The sequence below is a fragment of the Mustelus asterias genome, chromosome 5, assembly GCF_964213995.1.
Source record: "Mustelus asterias chromosome 5, sMusAst1.hap1.1, whole genome shotgun sequence".
In the NCBI taxonomy this organism is placed as follows: Eukaryota; Metazoa; Chordata; class Chondrichthyes; order Carcharhiniformes; family Triakidae; genus Mustelus; species Mustelus asterias.
Genome location: NC_135805.1, coordinates 30,191,154 through 30,211,655, shown reverse-complemented (window position 1 = coordinate 30,211,655; position 20,502 = coordinate 30,191,154). Strand labels below are relative to the sequence as shown.

The window sequence follows — 20,502 nt, the reverse complement described above, 5'->3', positions numbered from 1 at the left end:
CACTAATTCCCATTCACTCATCATGCTCACTGACCACATTGGCGCTTGGTCTAGCAAAGCCTCCAATTCTAAATTCTCACACTGGCGTTCCAATCCACCCATGGTCTTGCTCCCTCCCCATCTCTGTAACCTCCCAGAATGCTCCCAGTTCTCTGGCCTCTTGCATATCCCCTATTTCTACACCCTCCCCAGCTGCCACCTAATGCTGCCTAGTCTCTAAACTCTAGAATTCCTTTTCCTAAATCTCTCTACCTCTCCTTTCTCCTTACAACCTACCTCTATTGACCAAGCTTGTGGTCACCCCCATTATTATTTCACTATTTGAGTCCGTAGGGGGAATTTTCCCAACCCGCCCATCAAGGGAATCAAAGTGGGGGGGCGGGGATGGGGGGAGGCAGATCATGCAAAGGTCCATTGACCTCGGGCGGGATTTTCAGGTTTTGGGGTGAGGGTGGCCGGAGAATCCCACCCCATGTCAAAATTTAGTTGAAGTGCTTTGGGAAGTATTACAATGTCGAAGGTACTATTTAGTCTTTATCATTTTGCTTTTTGGAGGAGTTTGATGTGTGCAAATTGGCTGCTACATTTCCTACAACAATGCCAATATTCCAAAAGCTTCACTGGGTGTAAAGCACTCTAAAGATGCCCAGTGGGCACTATATAAATAAATCTGTCGTTCTTTCCTTTATAAACATAAATTGTTGCTGTTGTTGGATCCCAAAACAATTGCATTGTTTATTCCAGGAATGGATTTTGCAGCTTGATCCTTGTAATGGATCCTTACTGCAAATCTACATTCAAATGTGGTGCAAACTGATTCACTGCCAGCTCACCTGGAGAGAAGTGTGGGCTGAGAATTCCTGCAGCTACATTGCTGGTTGTATGTGGAGAGAATTTTTCCGCAATCACTGTAACGGAGCAACCTGGAAGAGACTCCGCTATACATACAGCAGTAGATAATCCTACAACACCAGCTCCAATCACAGCAACTCGGATCTTGTTCATGGTCTGTATGGAAAAAAAACAGAAGTCCCAAAAAACATAATTAATCCCAAGAATGAGAATTATATAAAGCAGTCAAATTCAAATTCTGTTCTGAGATAAGTCTGAGACAGTCCAAAGATGTGCGGGTTAGGTTGATTGGCCAGGTTAAAAATTGTCCCTGAGATGTGTAGTTAGAGGGATTAGCGGGTAAATATGTGGGGGTAGGGCCTGGGTGGGATTGTGGTTGGTGCAGACTCGATGGGCCGAATGGCCTCCTTCTGCACTGTAGGGTTTCTATGTTTTCTATGTTCTATAACAAAGCAGAACAAAAAAAGTGGCTTCTGTCCAGATTTTATACGACAGGAAAGTCGCGTCATTACTATGTGAAGGAATCCAATCTGGAGGTGGGTTATTTGGGGAGTTTTCTTAGTTCATTCATGGCATGTGGGCATTGCTGGTAAGTCCAATATATTTTGCACATCCCTAACTGTCCTTGAGAAAGTGGTGGTGTCGCTGAAAAAACAGACATTGAAAACTCAAAGCACTATAATCGACCATGAGTAAGATACTGCAATTGGACAAAATTTGCTAAATAAATCTGAATTACACTGACAATCAATTCAAGGTCGTCAGTTAGGCTCACAGTGTGGTACATTTGCGTGTACTGGAGGTTATGTATATTAATGCACAGGGCCCTGTTCTTTGCCACAGAAAGAACATGTACACACATTGCACCTGTTTCAGCTAAACAAAGTAAGTGACAGCCATTCACTGGTTAATTCTTCAGGACAATCAGATTCATGATGCCTGGTTTAAATTTCAAACAATGCTTGGCAGTTAACTGCCACCCACCATCAACTGGTGCATTCTCCAAAGCATTGTTTCCATCAAAGTCCACTTGCTAACCAATAAGCACTTTCTTCTCATACAGTATAAACTGCTATTCCCCTGTCATCTGTATTCTTGTGAATTGTCCTGATGAGTGCAAGATGAAAAGCATCAACAAAAATGTCTCTCTTTTTCAGCAAAATTCAAGTTCAGCACCACCAAATGTCTAAAGTGGCGGTGAGCAGATAAGCTGAGACAGGGCTGGAGATGGGCTACATTGCAGAGATAGAAGGAGGTGATTGAAAAAGTTACTATATTGCAACATAAACCATATATACTTCAAAAAGTACTTTGGGGTGGCTTGTGGCTATGAAAGACACTATGTTGTCAGAGTCAACCATATTGCTTTCATCAAGATAGCATGGTCCTGACTCCAGCTGAATAGAACACCACACAGCAACACCAGAACGTCCTGTAAAGAAGCACTCACGGAAACTACCATTTTGCTAATGTCCTCACTAACGCGAGGACAGAGAAACAAAGAAATGAAGGGAGAAAGGAAAAGCAATGTTTCAGGAGGAAAAATGCATGTACTCAAGTTGGCTGTTGTCAGAATCCCAACAGACAACTAACAATTGCTCATCAGGATCCAACTGGCTTTTTACATTTTACATTTTTACATTTTCGTTTTACATTTACAGCAAATAGGAAAATTATTAAGTTAAGTCAGAGGGCAATTTATAGAGCATACTTTATGTTTTTGCATTCCTTATCCTTCTCACTCTCAACTACCATTGTCCCTCGTCCCTGGAGATTAGAAGCTGATGGTGCAAGAACAATGGTCACTGTCGTATTGTATGTTCTGTTTGTTGTCTGCTTACCAATAGGAACAAACTAATCTGTGATACTCAATCTTACAGACAAATAATGGGAACAGTTGTCTCAACGTCAGCATGAAGTTATAGCTATAGCCCTCAATATTTGATTTGACTTATTATTATCACATGTATTAGTATACAGTGAAAAGTATTCTTTTTGCATGCTGGACAGACAAAGCATACCGTACATAGAGAAGGAAAGGAGTGAGTGCAGAATGTACTGTAACAGTGATAGCTAGGGTGTAGAGAAAGATCAACTTGATACGAGGTAGTCCATTCAAAAGTCTGATGGCAGCAGGGAAGAAGCTGTTCTTGAGTCAGTTGGTACGTGTCCTCAGAATTTTGTATCTTTTTCTCGACGGAAGAAGGTGGAAGTGAGAATGTCCAGGGTGTGTGAGGTCCTTGATTATGCTGCTGCTGTTCCGAGGCAGCGTTAATGGATGGGAGGTCAGTTTGCGTGATGGACTGGGCATCGTTCACGACTCTTTGTAGTTCTTTGTGGTCTTGGGCAGAGCAGGAGCCATGCCAAGCTGTGGTACAACCAGAAAGAATGCTTTCTATGGTGCATCTGTAAAGGTTGCTGAGAGGCATAGCTAACATGCCAAATTCCTTAGCCTCATGAGAAGGTAAAAGCGTTGGTGGGCTTTCTTACCAGTAGTGTTGGCGTGGAACTTGAAGCTCTCGACCATTTCCACTTCATCCCCATTGATGTAGGCAGGGGAATGTTCTCCATTACGCTTCCTGAAGTAGATGACTATCTCCTTCGTTTTGTTGACATTGAGGGAGAGATTATTGTCGTAGCACCAGTTCACCAGATTCTCTCTTTCCTGTACTCCATCTCATCATTGTTTGAGATCCAACCCACTATGGTGGCGTCATCAGCAAACTTGAAAATTGAGTTGGAGGGGAATTTGGCCACACAGTCATAGGTGTATAAGGAGTATAGTAAGGGGCTGAGAACACAGCTTTGTGAGGCACCGGTGTTGAGGATGATTGTGAAGGAAGTGTTGTTGCCTATCCATACTGATTGCGGTCTGTGAGTTAGGAAGTTCAGGATCCAGTCACAAGGGGAGGAGCTGAGCCCCAGGTCGCAGAGTTTAGAGATGAGTTTTGTACAAATAATGCTGTTGAAGGCTGAGCTGTAATCAATAAATAGGAGTCTGACATAGGTGTCCTTGTTATCTAAGTGTTCCAGGGTTGAGTGTAGAGCCGGGGAGATGGGGTCTGCTGTGGACCTGTTGCAGCGATAGGTGAACTGTACCCAGACCATCTGGGAGGCCTGAATTGATACATGCCATGACTAACCTTTCAAAGCACTTCATAATGATGAATGTCAGAACCACCAGACGACAGTCATTAAGGCACGCTGCCTGGCTTTTCTTTGGTACCATGATGATGGTCATCTTCTTGAAGCAGATAGGGAGCTCAGATTGTTGTAAAGACAGGTTAAAGGTGTCTGCGAATACCCCCGCCAACTGATCCGTGCAGGATCTGAGTGCTCATCCGGGCACCCCATCTGGACCAGTCGCTCTCCGTGGGTTGACTTTCAAGAAGGCTGCTCTGACATCTGCGATGGTGACCTCAGATACAAGTTCGTCCAAGGCTTCGAGGGTGGAGGGTGTGCTCTCGCTGACCTCTTGCTCAAAACGGGCGTAGAATGCGTTGAGCTCATCGGGGAGGGGTGCATTGGAACCGGCGATTTCACATGCTTTCATCTTATAGCCTGTTATGTCTTGAAGACCTTGCCATATTCAGCGGGTGTCCGTGTGGCTAGCCTGGGACTCTAAATTGGTCCGGTACTGTCTTTTAGCATCTTTGATGGATCTACGTACATCATTTCTCGATTTCTTGTATAGGTCAGGGTCACCTGACTTGAATGCCTCAGACCTGGACTTCAGCAGGCAGTGGATATCCCTGTTCATCCATGGTTTCCGGTTGGGAAACACGGATTTGTTTCTTTGGCACACAATCTTCTACACACTTACTAATGAAGTCAGTTACTGTGTGGCGTACTCGTTCAAGTTGGTCGCTAAGTTTTCAAATACTGACCAGTCTACTGACTCTAAGCAGTCCTGTAGGAGACTATCCAATTCCTCAGACCAGCATTACACGACTTTCGTTAATGGATCCTCCCGTTTCAGTTTTTGCTTGTAGGCCGGGAATAGGAGCATAGCCTTGTGGTCTGATTTGCCAAAGTGTAGGCGTGTTTGATATTTGTGTAGTTGTGGTCTAGCATGTTTGGGTCTCTGGTGGAGCAGGAGACGTGATGGTGGTATCTTCTGGTGTTATATTTCTGCACTCAGGCATATCAAATAGAGACAAAACCAGAAAATGCTCGGAAAACTCAGCAGTTCTGGCAGTATCTGAGGAGAGAGGAAACAGAGTTAACGTTTCAAGTCTCCTCTTTGGACGGACTCCTACGGACTCAAAACATTAAGGCCGAATTCTCCAATCTCATTCATCCTGCCACCAAGAATGGAGAATTTGACGCTCAGCCAAAACTCCATCCACTGCAGCAGGACCAGAGGATCCCAGGGCAGCTCTATTTTCTCTCTCCACAGATATGCCAGATCTGCTGAGTTTCTCCAGCATTTTCTGTCTCTGTTTCAAATTCCAGCATCCGCAGAATTTTGCTTTAGTTCTATTGAATGGGGAAGTGTGCTTGGTGAAACTCTTATCCCTTCCCCTCCCCCAACTTATGCTGGCTAGGCCAACATTTATTGCCCATCCCTAATTGCCCTTGAGAAGATGGTGGTAAGCTGCTCTCTTGAACTGTTGCAGTTCATGTGGCGTAGGTACCCCCACAGTGCTGTTAGGGAGGGAGTTCCAGGATTTTGACCCAGCAAAGGAACAGTGATATATTTCCAAGTCAGGATGATGAGTGACTTGGAGGGGAACTTGCAGGTGGCAGTGTTCCCAAGCATCTGCTGTCCTTAATCTTCTAGATGGTGATACAATGAACAAAGAAAATTACAGCACAAAAACAGGCCCTTCGGCCTTCCAAGCCTGCACCGACCATGCTGCCCGACTGAACTAAAACCCCTACTCTTCCGGGGATCATATCCCTCTATTCACATCCTATTCATGTATTTGTCCAGGCAGCCCTGTATTCGTGGGTTTAGAAGGTGCTGTTGAAGGAGTCTTGGTAAATTCCCACAGTGAATCTTCAGATGGCAGCCACTGTGCATTGCTGATGGAGGGATTGAGTGTTTGTGGAAGTGGTAGCTATCCAGGGGTGCTTTGTCCTGGATGGTGTTGAGCTTCTTGAGTGTTGTTGGAGCCACACTCAAGCAGGCACTTGGAGAGTATTCCATCACAGTCCAAAGATATGCAGATTAGGTGGATTGGCAATGCTAAATTGCCCCTTAGTGTCAGGGGGACTAGCTAGGGTGAATGCATGGGTTATGGGGATTGGGCCTGGGTGGGATTGTAGTCGGTGCAGACTCAATGGCCCGAATGGCCTCCTTCTGCACTGTAGGATTCTATGATCACACTCCTCACTTGTGCCTTATAGTTGGTGGAAGTGGCTTTGGGCAGTCAGGAGGTGAGTTACTTGGCACAGGATTCCTAGCCTCTGACGTACTCTTGTAGCCACAGTATTTATATGGCTAGTCCAGTTCAGTTTCCGCTCAATGGCTACCCCTGGAATATTGATAGTGGAGGATTCAGTGATGGTCATGCCATTGAATGCCAAGGGTCAATGGTTAGATTCTCTCTTGTTGGAGATGGTCATTGCCTGGCACTTATGTGGCGAGAATGTTATTTGCCACTTGTCAGCCCAAGCCTGGGGATTGTCCAGGTCTTGCTGCATTTGGACATCAATTGCCTCAGAATCCAAGGAGTCGCAAATGGTGCTGAACATTGTGCAATCATCAGCAAATATTCCCAATTTTAACCTTATGATAGAAGGGTGGTCATTGATGAAGCAGCTGAAGATGGTTGAGCCTAAGACACTACCCTGAGGAACTCCTGCAGTGATGTCCTAGAGCTGAACAACCACAGCCATCTTCCTTTGTGTCAGGCAGAGGTGGATTTACAATGAAACACATTGTGCCCAAGCACAGGGCCCTGGCCAATCGGGCAGGGGTGGGGGGGGGAGGTGGTGAGGCTGATTATTCGGCATTTGTGGGTAGCTTCAAAAGCAGCAGTGAATGCAGAGTGAAATCAGACTCTGATGAGCGAGTCTGAAAGAGGGGGAAAGCTGGTAATGACCCGTATGAACGGTGTGTGTGCACAAGACAATGAAGAGAGGCGAGAGAGAGGTGGCTGAGGTGTGTGACAGCCACGAGGAGCCGAGCAGGCGAGTAGGTTTATACCAGGCACCGGCACTCTACCCAGCCAGCACCAGAAAGACACAATGCGCCAAATCAAGCCATGAGGAAGCAGGCTGTGGTCAAACTGCTGAAAGGTGAAAGGATTGCTGACAGGAAACTGTGGAGGGAGAGTGAGGGCCTGATCTGTGGCAAGGACAATGCGCCAGGTAGCGGAATAGGTTTACATTCTAATTCATAGGGAAGAGGATATAGGTCTGGTGTTTGGTTTATTGGTGAACATTCAGTGTATGTATCAAATGACCTGATTCCTCCACACGACAAGTTACTAGACCAAGTGCAAGATGTGCATGCATCTATTTAAAAATCAACCTGCTTTAGAGTTTAGGAACTTCTTCTGCACACCTTGGAAACTGGACAGGATCGATGGAAATCGAGTATCAGATTAACTAAATAATTTTAGCTGTGGTGAAATGGTCCCTGTGTTAAGACAGCTTATTGGGTTCTGTTGTATGTGATTGAGGAGCCACTTTTAATATTTTTACAAAAATCGGTTGGCATAAATCTCTAATGTTATTCTGCAGACGTTTGGCTGTTCTTCTGAAGTCAGGACTGAAGTCCCTCCGACAGTATTGGCACATTGCAGCTCAGCTGTGCATTTTTATTGTTTAAAAACTTGGGTATGTGCAATAGTCTTATTAGCAATCTTGGCTCACAACAAAGGGTGTTTCACAAGTTTTGTGTTCTGTCAAATTCTCCCACACCTAACAAATGCCTATCTTGTCATTACAACCTCCTCGGTTACATGGTGATTACAGTAGCGAGTGGAAACACTGCCAAAGTCTGGGGAATCTCTTTTATCACGACTACACATAGGGAGAGGTGTCCTCATGTGGAAGAAAAATTACAACAGTTGCATGGAATATGAAAAACAGAATCATTGAATCCCTTCAGTGCAGAAAGAAGCCATTCGGCCCATCGAGACTACACCGACAACAATCCCACCCAAGCCCTATCCTTGTCGCCCCACATATTTACCCTGTTAATCCCCCTGACTCTAAGGGGAAATTTAGTATGGTCAATCAACCTAACCTGCATATCTTTGGAGCATGGGAGGAAACCGGAGTGCCCAGAGGAAACCCACGGAGACACAGGGAGAATGTGCTAACACCACCCGAGACCGGAATTGAACCTGGGTCCCTGGCGCTGTGAGGCAACAGTGCTAACCACTGCCCCACTGTGCCACCTGTCTGATATTACACATTCGGTAATAACAGCCTGTTGTGGGAAATTTATAACTTCGGAGTCAGACTTGGAGGTTCAGTAAAACATGTTTTATTTCGGACAAAGCTTCGGGAGAAAGCACTGGTACTCTGCAGTACTTGGCAGCTACCTTCTCAACTACACAATGGTAGCTGATCATCTTTATACATTTTAGACAACAGGCAATACGGACATTAGCCGTTAACACATCGTTACAAGTTGAGTAGACAGATACAGACATCGACAGTTAACACATCGTTAAAAGCAGAAAGGTACAGACATGGACAGTTAACATATTGTTCATAGAATGGATACATTAATGCAGTTATGTCCTCTATCAATAACTGGTTTCGATATATACATTCAGTGGCTGATCTTGTTACATTTATGTATTTATGTCCCCATCAATGGCTGACCTTATTATCAGACTCATTGTTCTGGGTCTGCTCTTATCTAAAGTGCCTCAAGCTCTGACCAGTTTCCTGCAGCAATTCAGATACTGCAGGTTTTAACTCTGTGTAACTGTCTGTGCCTCTTAATGTCCCTTCCCAGAGTCCATTTTGTGTGCCACGTAACCATTTTGTGTCCATCACTTTAATTTCACCAGAACAGCTCCCCCTTTTTGGTCAGGATTATTATTTAATAATCCCCAGACCAACAACAGCATCTTCACAGGTAGATGTTGAATGGGGAAAAATATACAGATGGGTACACCTACTTGATTACAACGATGTGATAATGCTGCCTGGCACACAAACAGTCACCTGGGAAAGAGACATTGCAGAGAAGGTTCACCAGGTTGATACCAGAGATGAGGGGTGTTGATTATGAGGAGAGACTGAGCAGATTGGGTTTGTAGTCGTTGGAATTTAGAAGGCTGAGGGGCGATCTTATAGAGACCTATAAGATAATGAAGGGGCTGGATAGGGTAGAGGTGGAGAGATTCTTTCCACTTAGAAAGGAAACTAGAACTAGAGGGCACAGCCTCAAAATAAAGGGGGGTCGGTTTAGGACAGGGTTGAGGAGGAACTTCTTCTCTCAGAGGGTGGTGAATCTCTGGAATTCTCTGCCCACTGAAGTGGTGGAGGCTTCCTCGTTGAATATGTTTAAATCACGGATAGATGGATTCCTGATCGGTAAGGGAATTAGGGGTTATAGGGATCAGGCGGGTAAGTGGAACTGATCCACTTCAGATCAGCCATGATCTTATTGAATGGCGGGGCAGGCTTGAGGGGCTAGATGGCCTACTCCTGCTCCTATTTCTTATGTTCTTATGATAACTAGTATAGGAAAGGAATGGTGGTGGAAAGGAATGGGAAGAGATATAGCCCGACACTGTCACCGATGCGTGACGCGCACGCAACACAACCCTGGTAGAACCGTAAAAATTAAAATGGGACACCAGCCGAGACCAAAGGGACCCTGGGAACATCTGCAAATAGATTTCACAGGGCCACTACCACAATCCCATGGCAAAACCTATTGTCTGGTTATTATAGACCAGTTCACCAGGTGGGTAGAAGCGTTCCCTACTACAAATTGTACTGCTACCACAGTGGCTAGGATATTGGCAGAAGAGGTAATCCCTAGATGGGGAATACCCCTACAAATCGATTCGGACCAAGGGACGCACTTCACCGGAAAGGTGGTAAAAACAGTATGCAAATTAATGGGGATAAAACAAATATTTCACATCCCTTACCACCCACAGAGTTGTGGAATGGTGGAACGTATGAATAGAACACTAAAAAATGCATTAGCTAACGCCATACAAACATCGGGAAAAATGTGGACAGAGGTATTGCCCACTATACTAATGAGACTAAGGGCGACCACAAACCGGACAACCGGATTAACCCCTTATGAGCTAATGACAGGACGGGCGATGCAATTACCAGAAAGCATATAATTAGTGGAGACACCTGTGCCTGTATAGACATAAGAGGGAAAAGTGTCTAGAAACACTGGACTCAGCTAAAATTGCACAAAGGAACAAATAAGTAATTAAATTGACGAACTAACAAAAATGCTTTCCTCAACACAGGCAAAGACTGCAAGCAAGAACGACTGGCGCGCGCGGGTTGATAGATAATATAACTTGTAAAGATTATATGAATTATAGTGATATTCGATCGTTGCGAATATGTATGAAATCGCATATGTAACTGTACTACTTTGCGTTGTCGCGACTGTAAATTTGACTGGGTTGGAGGATAACTTGTTTTACAAAGCTCACATGCATTTACACGGGAATTGAACTGTATGTTACCCGTTAGCACAATCGGTAGAAGCCCTATTTGTAGCCACCCCTGGGTGGACCCCTCATGACTTATATACTGTAGATACATCAGATAAGGGACAAATTGGCAAATATAAAAGAGGTATACAGGGGAGATGTGTGGGACTTGTAAACCCCACAGATCCTGCGTGCAGAGGGTTCCAACAGGTGTGAGGAAAAGCTTGTTCAGATACTGCAAGATATCCGCTTTGTTTTACGGGGCAGGGATGGGGATGTGCCTATGCCTTGGTCCCTAAGATTTATTCCTGCGTACAGACACAGTCTGTCCGTCAACATTGTCAACATTGTCGGGTTAATAAGGGACAGTTTACTTGCACTTGTGATGAACAGAAATGCCTGAATATAACCGCGGGAAGACAGCTTATTTGTGGACAATGCAATGGGACTCACGTAAGCTCAGCCAAATGGACATACCCTTTTGATACTTACCAGGTGGTGGGATCAAATGGGGAGTCAAGTAAACCGAACAATTGGCAATATGAACAAACTCATAATCAAGGCACTAAATGTTACCGGGCTAAGAAGGGATATGTGTTCCTCTTCAATGGTACTTACATGACAGAAACACCAAACCTCCCAAACCGTTTTGCAGTAGGAACAATCGGACCACTGACCGTTCCATGCCCTCAGAAGGGGCATATTCGGAGGAGAATAGTAACTCGGGCTATCAGCAAAGAATTCTGCGCTGACTGGGAAGCCCTGGGCACAATGGGATCCTCACTGGGATATGGGTTCCTTGGAGCCTTATCTCTGGGGGGGTGGGGGGGGGGGAGGGGCAGCAGGAGTGATTAGTGCAAAGAATAGGACTCATATTGTTTGTGGACTAACAGTCCTGGGAAACAGCACTTCAAAAGCACTGGAGGCTGTTAACCAAGAAATGGCTGAGCTGAGATTATATGCACAACAGACACGATACGCAGTGGACTATCAGTTAGCACAAGGGGGAGTGTGTACAATTATAGGCAATAAATGCATAACCCATGTCACAGACGAGTCCTATAACTTCACACAGGTCATCAATCACGTCAGAAAACAACTTGATAGCTTCAGACAGGGACCCAAGAAAGGAAGTAACTGGCTGGAATGGCTAGTGGGGGGGTCCTGGGAATCTTACTTATTACATGGATTGGTCATGCTCATTTCAATTGTAATTGTCCGTTGTCTGATTGTCGGATGCCTAAAAGTCTGTTGCAAGGTGATGGTGACTAGAATTGTGCCAGGAGCCAGTGTATACATCGAAGAAGAAACCCCGATGAAGATCCCCGAAGACATCAGAAGAAACGAAGAAGGAAAGAAGAACAAAGAATTACACATATAAAAATGGTTGGTCTAAGCATTAGTGAAACTCATAATCCGACCAAAAGTGGGTACTAAAGGGGGAAAAATATACAGATGGGTACACATAAAATGGCTGCCTGGCACACAAACAGTCACCTGGGAAAGAGACATTAAACGGGCACTGACTTTCAGTACAGACAGCCACCTGAGATTAAAACATAAAGGACAGACAGCTATTCAAAGTTAAACATGCAGGAATCAAATCCTACAGGAAGCCAGCCAGGGCTTAAGGATAAGGACAATAGGGGTAGATAATGAGATTAGCTACAGGTGGGATCGGGAATACATAACTGCAGGAAAACCAATTACTGTAAATTACTATATGAATAGGCCGAAACTAAAACCATTGATAGCCACTGACGTAGGAAATGTATCCATTCATAAGACAATGCGATGTTAACATGTTCGTGTCTGTATCTGTCTATATTTGTCTATAACGATGTGTTAACGATCGATCACCTACTTGATTACAACGATGTGGTAATGGCTAAATGTCCGGTCCATCTGTTGTGTAAAGGGTATAAAGATGGACTGCTCCTATTGTCTCATTGAGAGAAGGTTTTGCTGCTTGTTAGTGTCTTTTCTCCACGAAGCTTCGTTAAAATAAAACTGTACTCTTGAAACCTTCAAGCCTGACTCAGTGGTACATTTCCCACAACAATGTTCATCTTTCCTTCTTTGTAGTTCTCGACATCGTCAGGGGTTCCCATCATGTATTCTTCCTTGATGGTTACACTGGCTCCTGGCACAATTCATGTCACCATTGCTTTGCAACAGACATTAAGGCATCCAACAATTAGGCAACAGACAATTACTATTGCAATGAGTATGATCAGTCCAAGCATTAAATAGGATCCCCAGGATCCCCCCACTAGCCCTTCCAGCCAGCTACTCCCTTTCTTGGGTCCCTGGCTGAAATCATCGAGCTGTTTTCTGATGTTATTAATGACTTGGGTGAAGTTATAGGATTCGTCTGTGACATGGGTTATGGATTTGTCTCCTATGATTGTACATACTCCCCCCTGTTGTGCTAACTGGTAGTCTACTGCATATCGTGTCTGCTGTGCATACAATCTCAGTTCAGCCATTTCTTGGTTAACAGCCTCCAGTGTTTTTGAAGTGCTGTTTCCCAGGACTGTTAGTCCACAAACAATATGATTTCTATCCCCCAGAGATAGGGCTTCAAGGAACCCGTATCCCAGTGTTGATCCCATTGTGCCCGGGGTTTCCCAATCAGCGCAGAATTCTTTGCTGATAGCCTGGGTTACTATCTTTCTCCGGATATGCCCCTTCTGAGGGCATGGAACAGTGAGTGGTCCTATTGTTCCTACTGCAAAAAGGACCGGGAGGGTTGGTGTTGCTGTCGTGTAAGTACCATTGAAGAGGAACACATATCCCTTCTTAGCCCGGTAACATTTAGTGTCCTGATTATTGGTTTGTTTATACTGCTAATTGCTCGGTTTACTTGACTCCCCGTTTGATCCCACCACCTGGTAAGTATCAAATGGGTATGTCCATTCGGCTGAGCTGACAGGAGTCCCATTACACTGTCCACAAATGAGCTGCCTCCCCGCGGTTACATTCAGGCATTTCTGCTCGTCACAGGTGCAAGTAAACTGACCCCTATTTACCCGACAATGCTGACGGACGCACTGCATCTGTACGCAGGAATCATTCTTGGGGACCAAGGCATATGCACATCCCCATCCCTGCCCCGTAAAACAAAGCGGATAGCTTGCATTATCTGAGCAAGCTCTTCCTCCCTTGGAGCCCCCTGCACCCAGGATCTGTGGGATTTACAAGTTCCACACATCTTCCCTGTAAGGAAGATGACCCTTAGACCCTTTTATATTTGCCAATTTGTCCCTTACAGGGTGCGTTTGATGTATCTACTGCATATAAGTCATGGGGGGTCCACCCAGGGGTGGCCACAAATAGGGCTACTACCGATTGGGCTAATGGGTAGCATACAGTTCAATTCCCGTGTAAGTGTATATGAGCCTTGTAAAATAGGTTATCCTCTAGCCCAGTCAAGTTTACCGTCACGACAACACAAAGTAATAGTTACATACGCGATTTCATACATGTCCGCAACAAGCAAGTATCAATCCTAATACTGTCAGTTATACAATTTTCAAAAGTTATACTGTCAACCCGAACGCGTCAGTTACTCTTGCTTGCAGTCTTCACTTGTTTTGGGGAAAGCACGTTGGTCACTTTAATTCATTCATTCATTTCTTTGTGTAATTTCAGCTGGGTCCAATGTTTCCATACACCTTTCCCTCTTATGTCTAGACAGGCACAGGTGTCTCCACTAATTATAACTTCATATGGCCCATTCCATTTTGGTGCAAACCCTGGTTTTTCGGGTAATGTTTTTACTAGGACGCGACTTCCCGTTGTTGGGACGTCAGGGAGCATTTCAAGCTCTTTCTGTGCGTCTCTTTCTTCCTGATTATCTTTTACCAATTTGCGCATCCCTTTTAGTTGGGCGCTTAGCTCCAAAACATATCTTCTGATTTTGTCTTTTAGTGGACCTACATCAGTCCCACCTGTTATGATGCTTTCTGGTAATTGCATTAGCCGTCCTGTCATTAGTTCATAAGAGGTTAATCCGGTTGTCCGGTTTGTGGTGGCTCTGATTAGACCAGAATATGAAGCCTCTTCTCTCTGCCCATTCCTCCTCTATCAAAGTACAAAGCCAGGACAGTAAAACTTGAAAAGTTACAGATTCAGACATAAGAAACGGCAAGTCACATTAACCCTTAGAATACTGAACACTGAAGTAAAACTTAATTATAAAATCTTGCTCTTCGCATAATAATTTAAATAAATATTCTCGAGCTCTGTACAATTCTTGATTAAACCCCCAGTATTTAAATTTGAAGTGGATCACTTTTACCCGCGTCAGGGAGAGGGACAGTATGTATTCAGTACTCGGAAGCCCCCCACTGTCCATAGAAAGTTTAGTGTGAATCAAATAACACTTTGCACTGGCTTTTTGGCTGCAACTGGACATCCATTCATTTGTATATAATCCTATCAAAAGACATCGCTTTCCCCATTAAAATCACATGCCATACAGCTCCAATCTTTATATGATGTACTCTTACATTATATCTAATTTGATCATTTGTTTGCGTGCAAGCGCCGCACTACAGTACTTCACAAAATGCCACTACCCTACCTACAAAGAAGTGCACTCAAATGCTTAGCACCAACATTTAGCAGCGTTGTGCAAGTTCTTACAAACTATGGCAAAGAATGGTTAAATGCTTGGAATAAATAGCCTTTTCATGGAGGAAAACAGGAAGCTCCTACAGAATTATGTTTTTATCAATACACAATATATAATATATAAATATTATATATAAAATTGGTTAAGGCTTTTCAGGATTTGATTGTATTCTCGGGTCTATATGGCAGTGCGATACTGTATAATAAAAATAATCAAGCGGCAGTTGTATCATACCACTTTACACATCATAACCGTGATATCCAATTTCAATTTAAGTTGTTTCTATTTTTAAACTGAGTTAAGCTTTGCAGCGTTTTTATATTTGGCAAACCTTGAACAATAGACGGCACATGAAATTCCAACGGCAGTACATAATTCTAACCAGTTACAGAATACTAAACTATCAGACGTTCGTAAATCATTATATTCTGTGGACCTCAACACGGCATTCTAACTGGGCAACTTGCATTGGTGAGACAATATATTTACCTCATTCTTTTGTTCCTGCTTTTCTACCTTTCCACAAAATTACTTATTTTCTTCTCCTAACTTCTCAACTAACTCTCTCATAATTTCTACTTCAAGACAAAGGAAAGAGCACATGGTTCCCTCCAAGGTTTAAATCTTTTCTTAAATTTCAATTTACTTTCCAATTTTTATTTAAACTCTGTATCAAACCCACTGTTGTAAAATCACAATTAGGGGAAGAACATTCAAACATTAAAGCAAACAACAACAAAAACATCCACGCAACCACTTTGTTAAAGACACACAGACACACATGGAAGCTTCCAACATTCATTCCACAGCACTTCCTCTTTCATTCAAACTTAACATTTTGAACTGGGATGAAAATAAAACATTTAAAGAGAATACAGAAAGTTGATTAAGACAGTCGCTTTTATTCTTCTTTCTTCCAAACCGTAATTAAACTCAAAAACAGAAGTAAATTCAAGAAATCTTATACTTAAATCTTTAACAGTTTTAACACATCCCCAGCCGCCCCCCCCGAAGTTAAACCAAAGTGCAAAGCACCGCATCCACTGCGCGCAACAAACACTCCACAAGAACAAACAGGCTTCAACAACTCCTGCTCACACTCTGATGCAACAACCACCTACATTCGACAAGTAACCAGACCACACAAACACACAAATACAAAAACTAAGGTTTCTCCTCTCCGCCTCCCGGTACGCCACTAGCCCACTCTACCAGTTCATCATAATCTTGGGACATAATCACTCCCATTTTTAGGATGGTTTGGTGAGCACTAGAGAGCCCATCCTTGAAAGCCTGGATGAACGCTCGATCCCCACGACCTGGGTTTCCTTGTCCTGAGCATTCCTGGTATACTTGGAACAACCGTTCCCCGTATTCAGAAGCTCCTTCGCCCTTTAGCTGCTTGGTTGTTGTAATTCTGCTCCAGTTAGTAGGAGCATTTCCTAATACCCTCTGAATTTCTGTCTTAAACTGGGTGAAGGGTGCCTGTTGGGCATCTATTTCTGCTGTTAGGGCGACTACATGTGTCCACCGTCCCCCACTATAATCCTGCGCTGGAGGAGTGGCGGGTCCACCTGCTACCTGCCTCCACTTATCCGCTGGACAGGCTGCCCTGACCAGTTGGTGTATGTCTCTCAGGTGTAATTGGTGTCCTACCCAAATTGTATCTAATTATTCCCAGAATTTAGTGTTTGCGCTTCTAGGTTGTAATTTACCAGGGAAGTCATTAAGTGCTGCCTTTCGCCTGGGGTGAATGGTTTATAATTCGCTTTTGGCTGCACATCTGTTTCCCCCTCGGGTTACTGGCGCTAAGTTGTGTTCTAATGCTTCCCACTCCTCTGGAGGAGCGGTTGGTCCCTGTCGTGTGGACTCATAAGGAGGTAGAGGAACAGTTTCCCCGCCCCATCGATTCTCTTCTAACACTTGGTTTCGTTTCTCCAGTTCCCTTACTCTGGATTCTAACACTGTAATCTTCTCTTTATCTTCACTCCACTTTTTAGTAGAGGCGACTATTTGCTCAATTAGTCCAGCTAACTGATGTACTAATAATACCCCTGTCTTCTTTGTCTTGTTTCTCTTTTCCCCATCTATCCACTTTCTCTGCTGCTCTAAGGTCTGAGAAGCATCCCAGCCATCCTTTTGCATCCTCTTTATTAACGCTTGCCTGTCTGTCATGTACACTTCAATGAGAGAACCTGCAGATCCCCTCTTAACTTCTTTATCTGCCATTTCGCAGACCTCACTACCCCCGGTCACTATTGCCACCTTGGCAACGTGTTTTAGGCACTGTACGGCCACGATTACTCCCTAGTAAAGTGTGCTCTCTACCGTAGGGACTTCACTACCCCCAGTCACTATTACTACTCTAGCACCGTGTTTCACTACCGTCTCAGGGTTTCAATTTATACTCACAGCTCCACTATTAGCACCTTGGCAATGTATTTCTCCACCGGAGTCCGGCTCTAGGTCAGAGTTGATCAGCTCCTTTTCCGCACCGCTTTACAACATTGACAGTCCAGTACCCAACTTTACAAACTCTCATGCAAACAGGTGGCAGCTCTGCGTTTGTTCGCCACTACAGAGTTTGATGTTAACCGACCTTTGCCACTTGTGCTTCACAATCCTAAGTGACTTGGTGCCTCTATGCCCACTGGGTCCTGACCTATGTGTGAGGGATTTCCCCTCTTAACAACCGGTCTAAGGTTGCGCGTTTGAGACAGGCACTTCCTTGTCCTCTCGTCGGTCAGCACAAGTAACAGTTACTTATCACTATCAGCAGTTAGTACTTATCACTATAATACCATATACAATCAATACTTATCACTATAAATACCCTTAACTTTAACCCCTTTCAAACTGTATTATTGACCTCGTCTGACTCCCACAGATTCAGTGATCTCTACCCCGGCTTTCCGATCGTGGCCAATCGATCGAACTTACCAGCAATGAGATCCTTGCCGACTACGCCAATTATTGTGGGAAATTTACCACCGGGGTCAGACTTGGAGGTTTCAATAATAGTTTTATTTCGGACAAAGCTTTGGGAGAAAGCACTGGTACTCTGCAGTACTTGGCAGCTACCTTCTCAACTACACAATGGTAGTTGACCATCTTTATACCTTTTAGACAATAGGCAGTACGGACATTAGCCGTTAACACATCGTTACAAGCTGAGTAGACAGATACGGACATCGACAGTTAACACATCGTTACAAGCAAACAGGTACGGGCATGGACAGTTAACATATCATTGTATATAGAATGGATACATTTATGCAGTTATGTCCTCTATCAATGACTGGTTTCAGTATATACATTCAGTGGCTGATCTTGTTACATTTATGCATTTATGTCCCCATCAGTGGCTGACCTTATTATCAAACTCATTGTTCTGGGTCTGCTCTTATCTAAAGTGCCTCAAGCTCTGACCAGTTTCCTGCAGCAATTCAGATACTGCAGGTTTTAACTCTGTGTAACTGTCTGTGCCTCTTAATGTCCCTTCCCAGAGTCCATTTTGTGTGCCACGTAACCATTTTGTGTCCATCACTTTAATTTCACCATAACACAGCCTGATTAAAAACAAAGTGCTTCCAGAAGTTGACTTATTCACTTATTCACTGGCATCCTTCCCCTCTTCTGAAGGTAGTAACTTGTGTTTGATACATGTGTACAAGCAGTCGCAGCTGTCCAGTTGAAATAACCATTTTTAATAGCTAAAGAGTGGTTAAAGCTCTGGGAAATATACTGAATGGCAGCAAATGCATCTTGTTGATTGGAGTATTTGCTCCTGTACTGGACTGGCTCATTCTGTCCTGCGCTGGCCTGTGCTGCACTGATGTAATTGGATGATTTTTCCATCTCATTGCTTATCAGCAAGTTCCATGTTTGTTTGCCTCAAGACTCACATGTCACAATATTGGCCATCTTTACTGTCAGTCTGACAAGAGATAAGCTTGGATTTCAATTCAGTAATAATTCATTCAGGCATGTTTTTACAAGTTAGAAAGCAGTGATCATTTTATATATTTCTGTGGTTTCCACCTTTGCTTTCTGGGGGACACAGTTGGATGGGGTTGGGAGGGGCAAGGATGGTGAGGTCGGGGAAGGAGGTCCAGAAATGAAGGTAAGCGCGGGCCCCATGAACAATCGGCCTCTGGTGTCAGATATGACTCCAACCAGAGGAGATCTACCAAACCTGCTCCCCACCCCCGATTCCAAGGTTAGGGCTCCTTAATGCCATACTTGGTCAAACACTGCCTTGATGTCACTCTCACCTCCCCTCTGGAGTTCAACTCTTTGTCCATGTTTGCACCAAGGCTTTAATGAGACCAGGAGCTGAGTGACCCTGGCGGAACTGAGAGTCAGTCAGCAGGATATTGTTAAGCAAGTGCCACCTGATAGCATTGTTGGTGACCCCTTCTATCACTTTATTGATGATTGAGTGCAGACTGATTGTAATTGGCGGTGATTGGCCTAGTTGCATTTTCCTGTTTTAGTGCGCCTCCCCAATCTATACCTGTAATTTAGTCCAAGATATTCTGAGCTAATTTTAATTATACATGAAACAATCTTGTACCTCAGTCCGACATCAACTCTCAGTCTCCTCATTTTTAGGTTGAAAACCTCCAGTTTCTTTGATGCTCCCTTAGTCTCTGACTTTTCTCCCAGGGTTGGTAAATGGACATTAGGACTTTCTCCAGGCCTCGATCCACACTTAAGTCACACATCTTGGGTTTCACTGTTAATTGGCTGCAGGATGGGTTGCGTGGCCAATTAAGAGCTGTGGCCGTTAGGAACAGAGACAGGATTGAGCGAGAAAGACCAGATTTAAACCCAACACACCAACCATAAATGTGACTGCCATTTTAGTGATTTGCTTGTTGTGTGGAGCAGGAACAACAGAAAGCTGGAACCTGGGTCAGCGCTGCCCTCACTTGTTGATGCAGAAACTGGAGGTCCTCCATGAAAGGCCCACTTTCCAGAGGACCATCTCTCTGGAGTGATGTTACCTCCTGTGACACTAATTCTCAGTCATCTTGAGGTAGCAGCACGGTGACACAGTGGTTAGCACTGCTGCCTCACAGCACCAGGGACCCGAGTTCGATTCCCGGCTTGGGTCACTGTCTGTGCGGAGTTTGCACGTTCTCCCCTGTGTCTGCGTGGGTTTTCTCCCACCGTTCGAAAGATGTGCTGGTTAGGTGGATTGGCTATGCTAAATTCTCCCTCAGTGTGGCAACTAGGGGATTTTCGCAGTAACTTCATTGCAGTGTTAATGCCAGCCTACTTATGACGCTAATAAATAAACTTTAAACTTTAGCACTGCCTCCTGCAGTACAGCCTATGTCGAAGTTAAGGCCTACATTGACTACCTACCCCTTATCTATTTCTGCCAACCTCATGTCT

The 20,502-nt window shown here is 44.3% G+C and overlaps 1 protein-coding gene across 6 annotated transcripts in view; it reads right to left on the bottom strand.

Annotated features, from left to right (window-relative positions):
* ddo (D-aspartate oxidase) overlaps positions 1-20,502 on the bottom strand; it is a 139,836-nt gene that overhangs the window by 43,262 nt on the left and 76,072 nt on the right. For all 6 annotated transcript variants that reach the window (XM_078212360.1, XM_078212361.1, XM_078212362.1 and 3 more), the window contains one exon: positions 834-1,008. In XM_078212360.1, coding sequence (XP_078068486.1) covers positions 834-1,005 — 172 coding nt within the window. In that variant the 5' untranslated portion in view covers positions 1,006-1,008. The remainder of the gene's footprint in view (positions 1-833; positions 1,009-20,502) is intronic.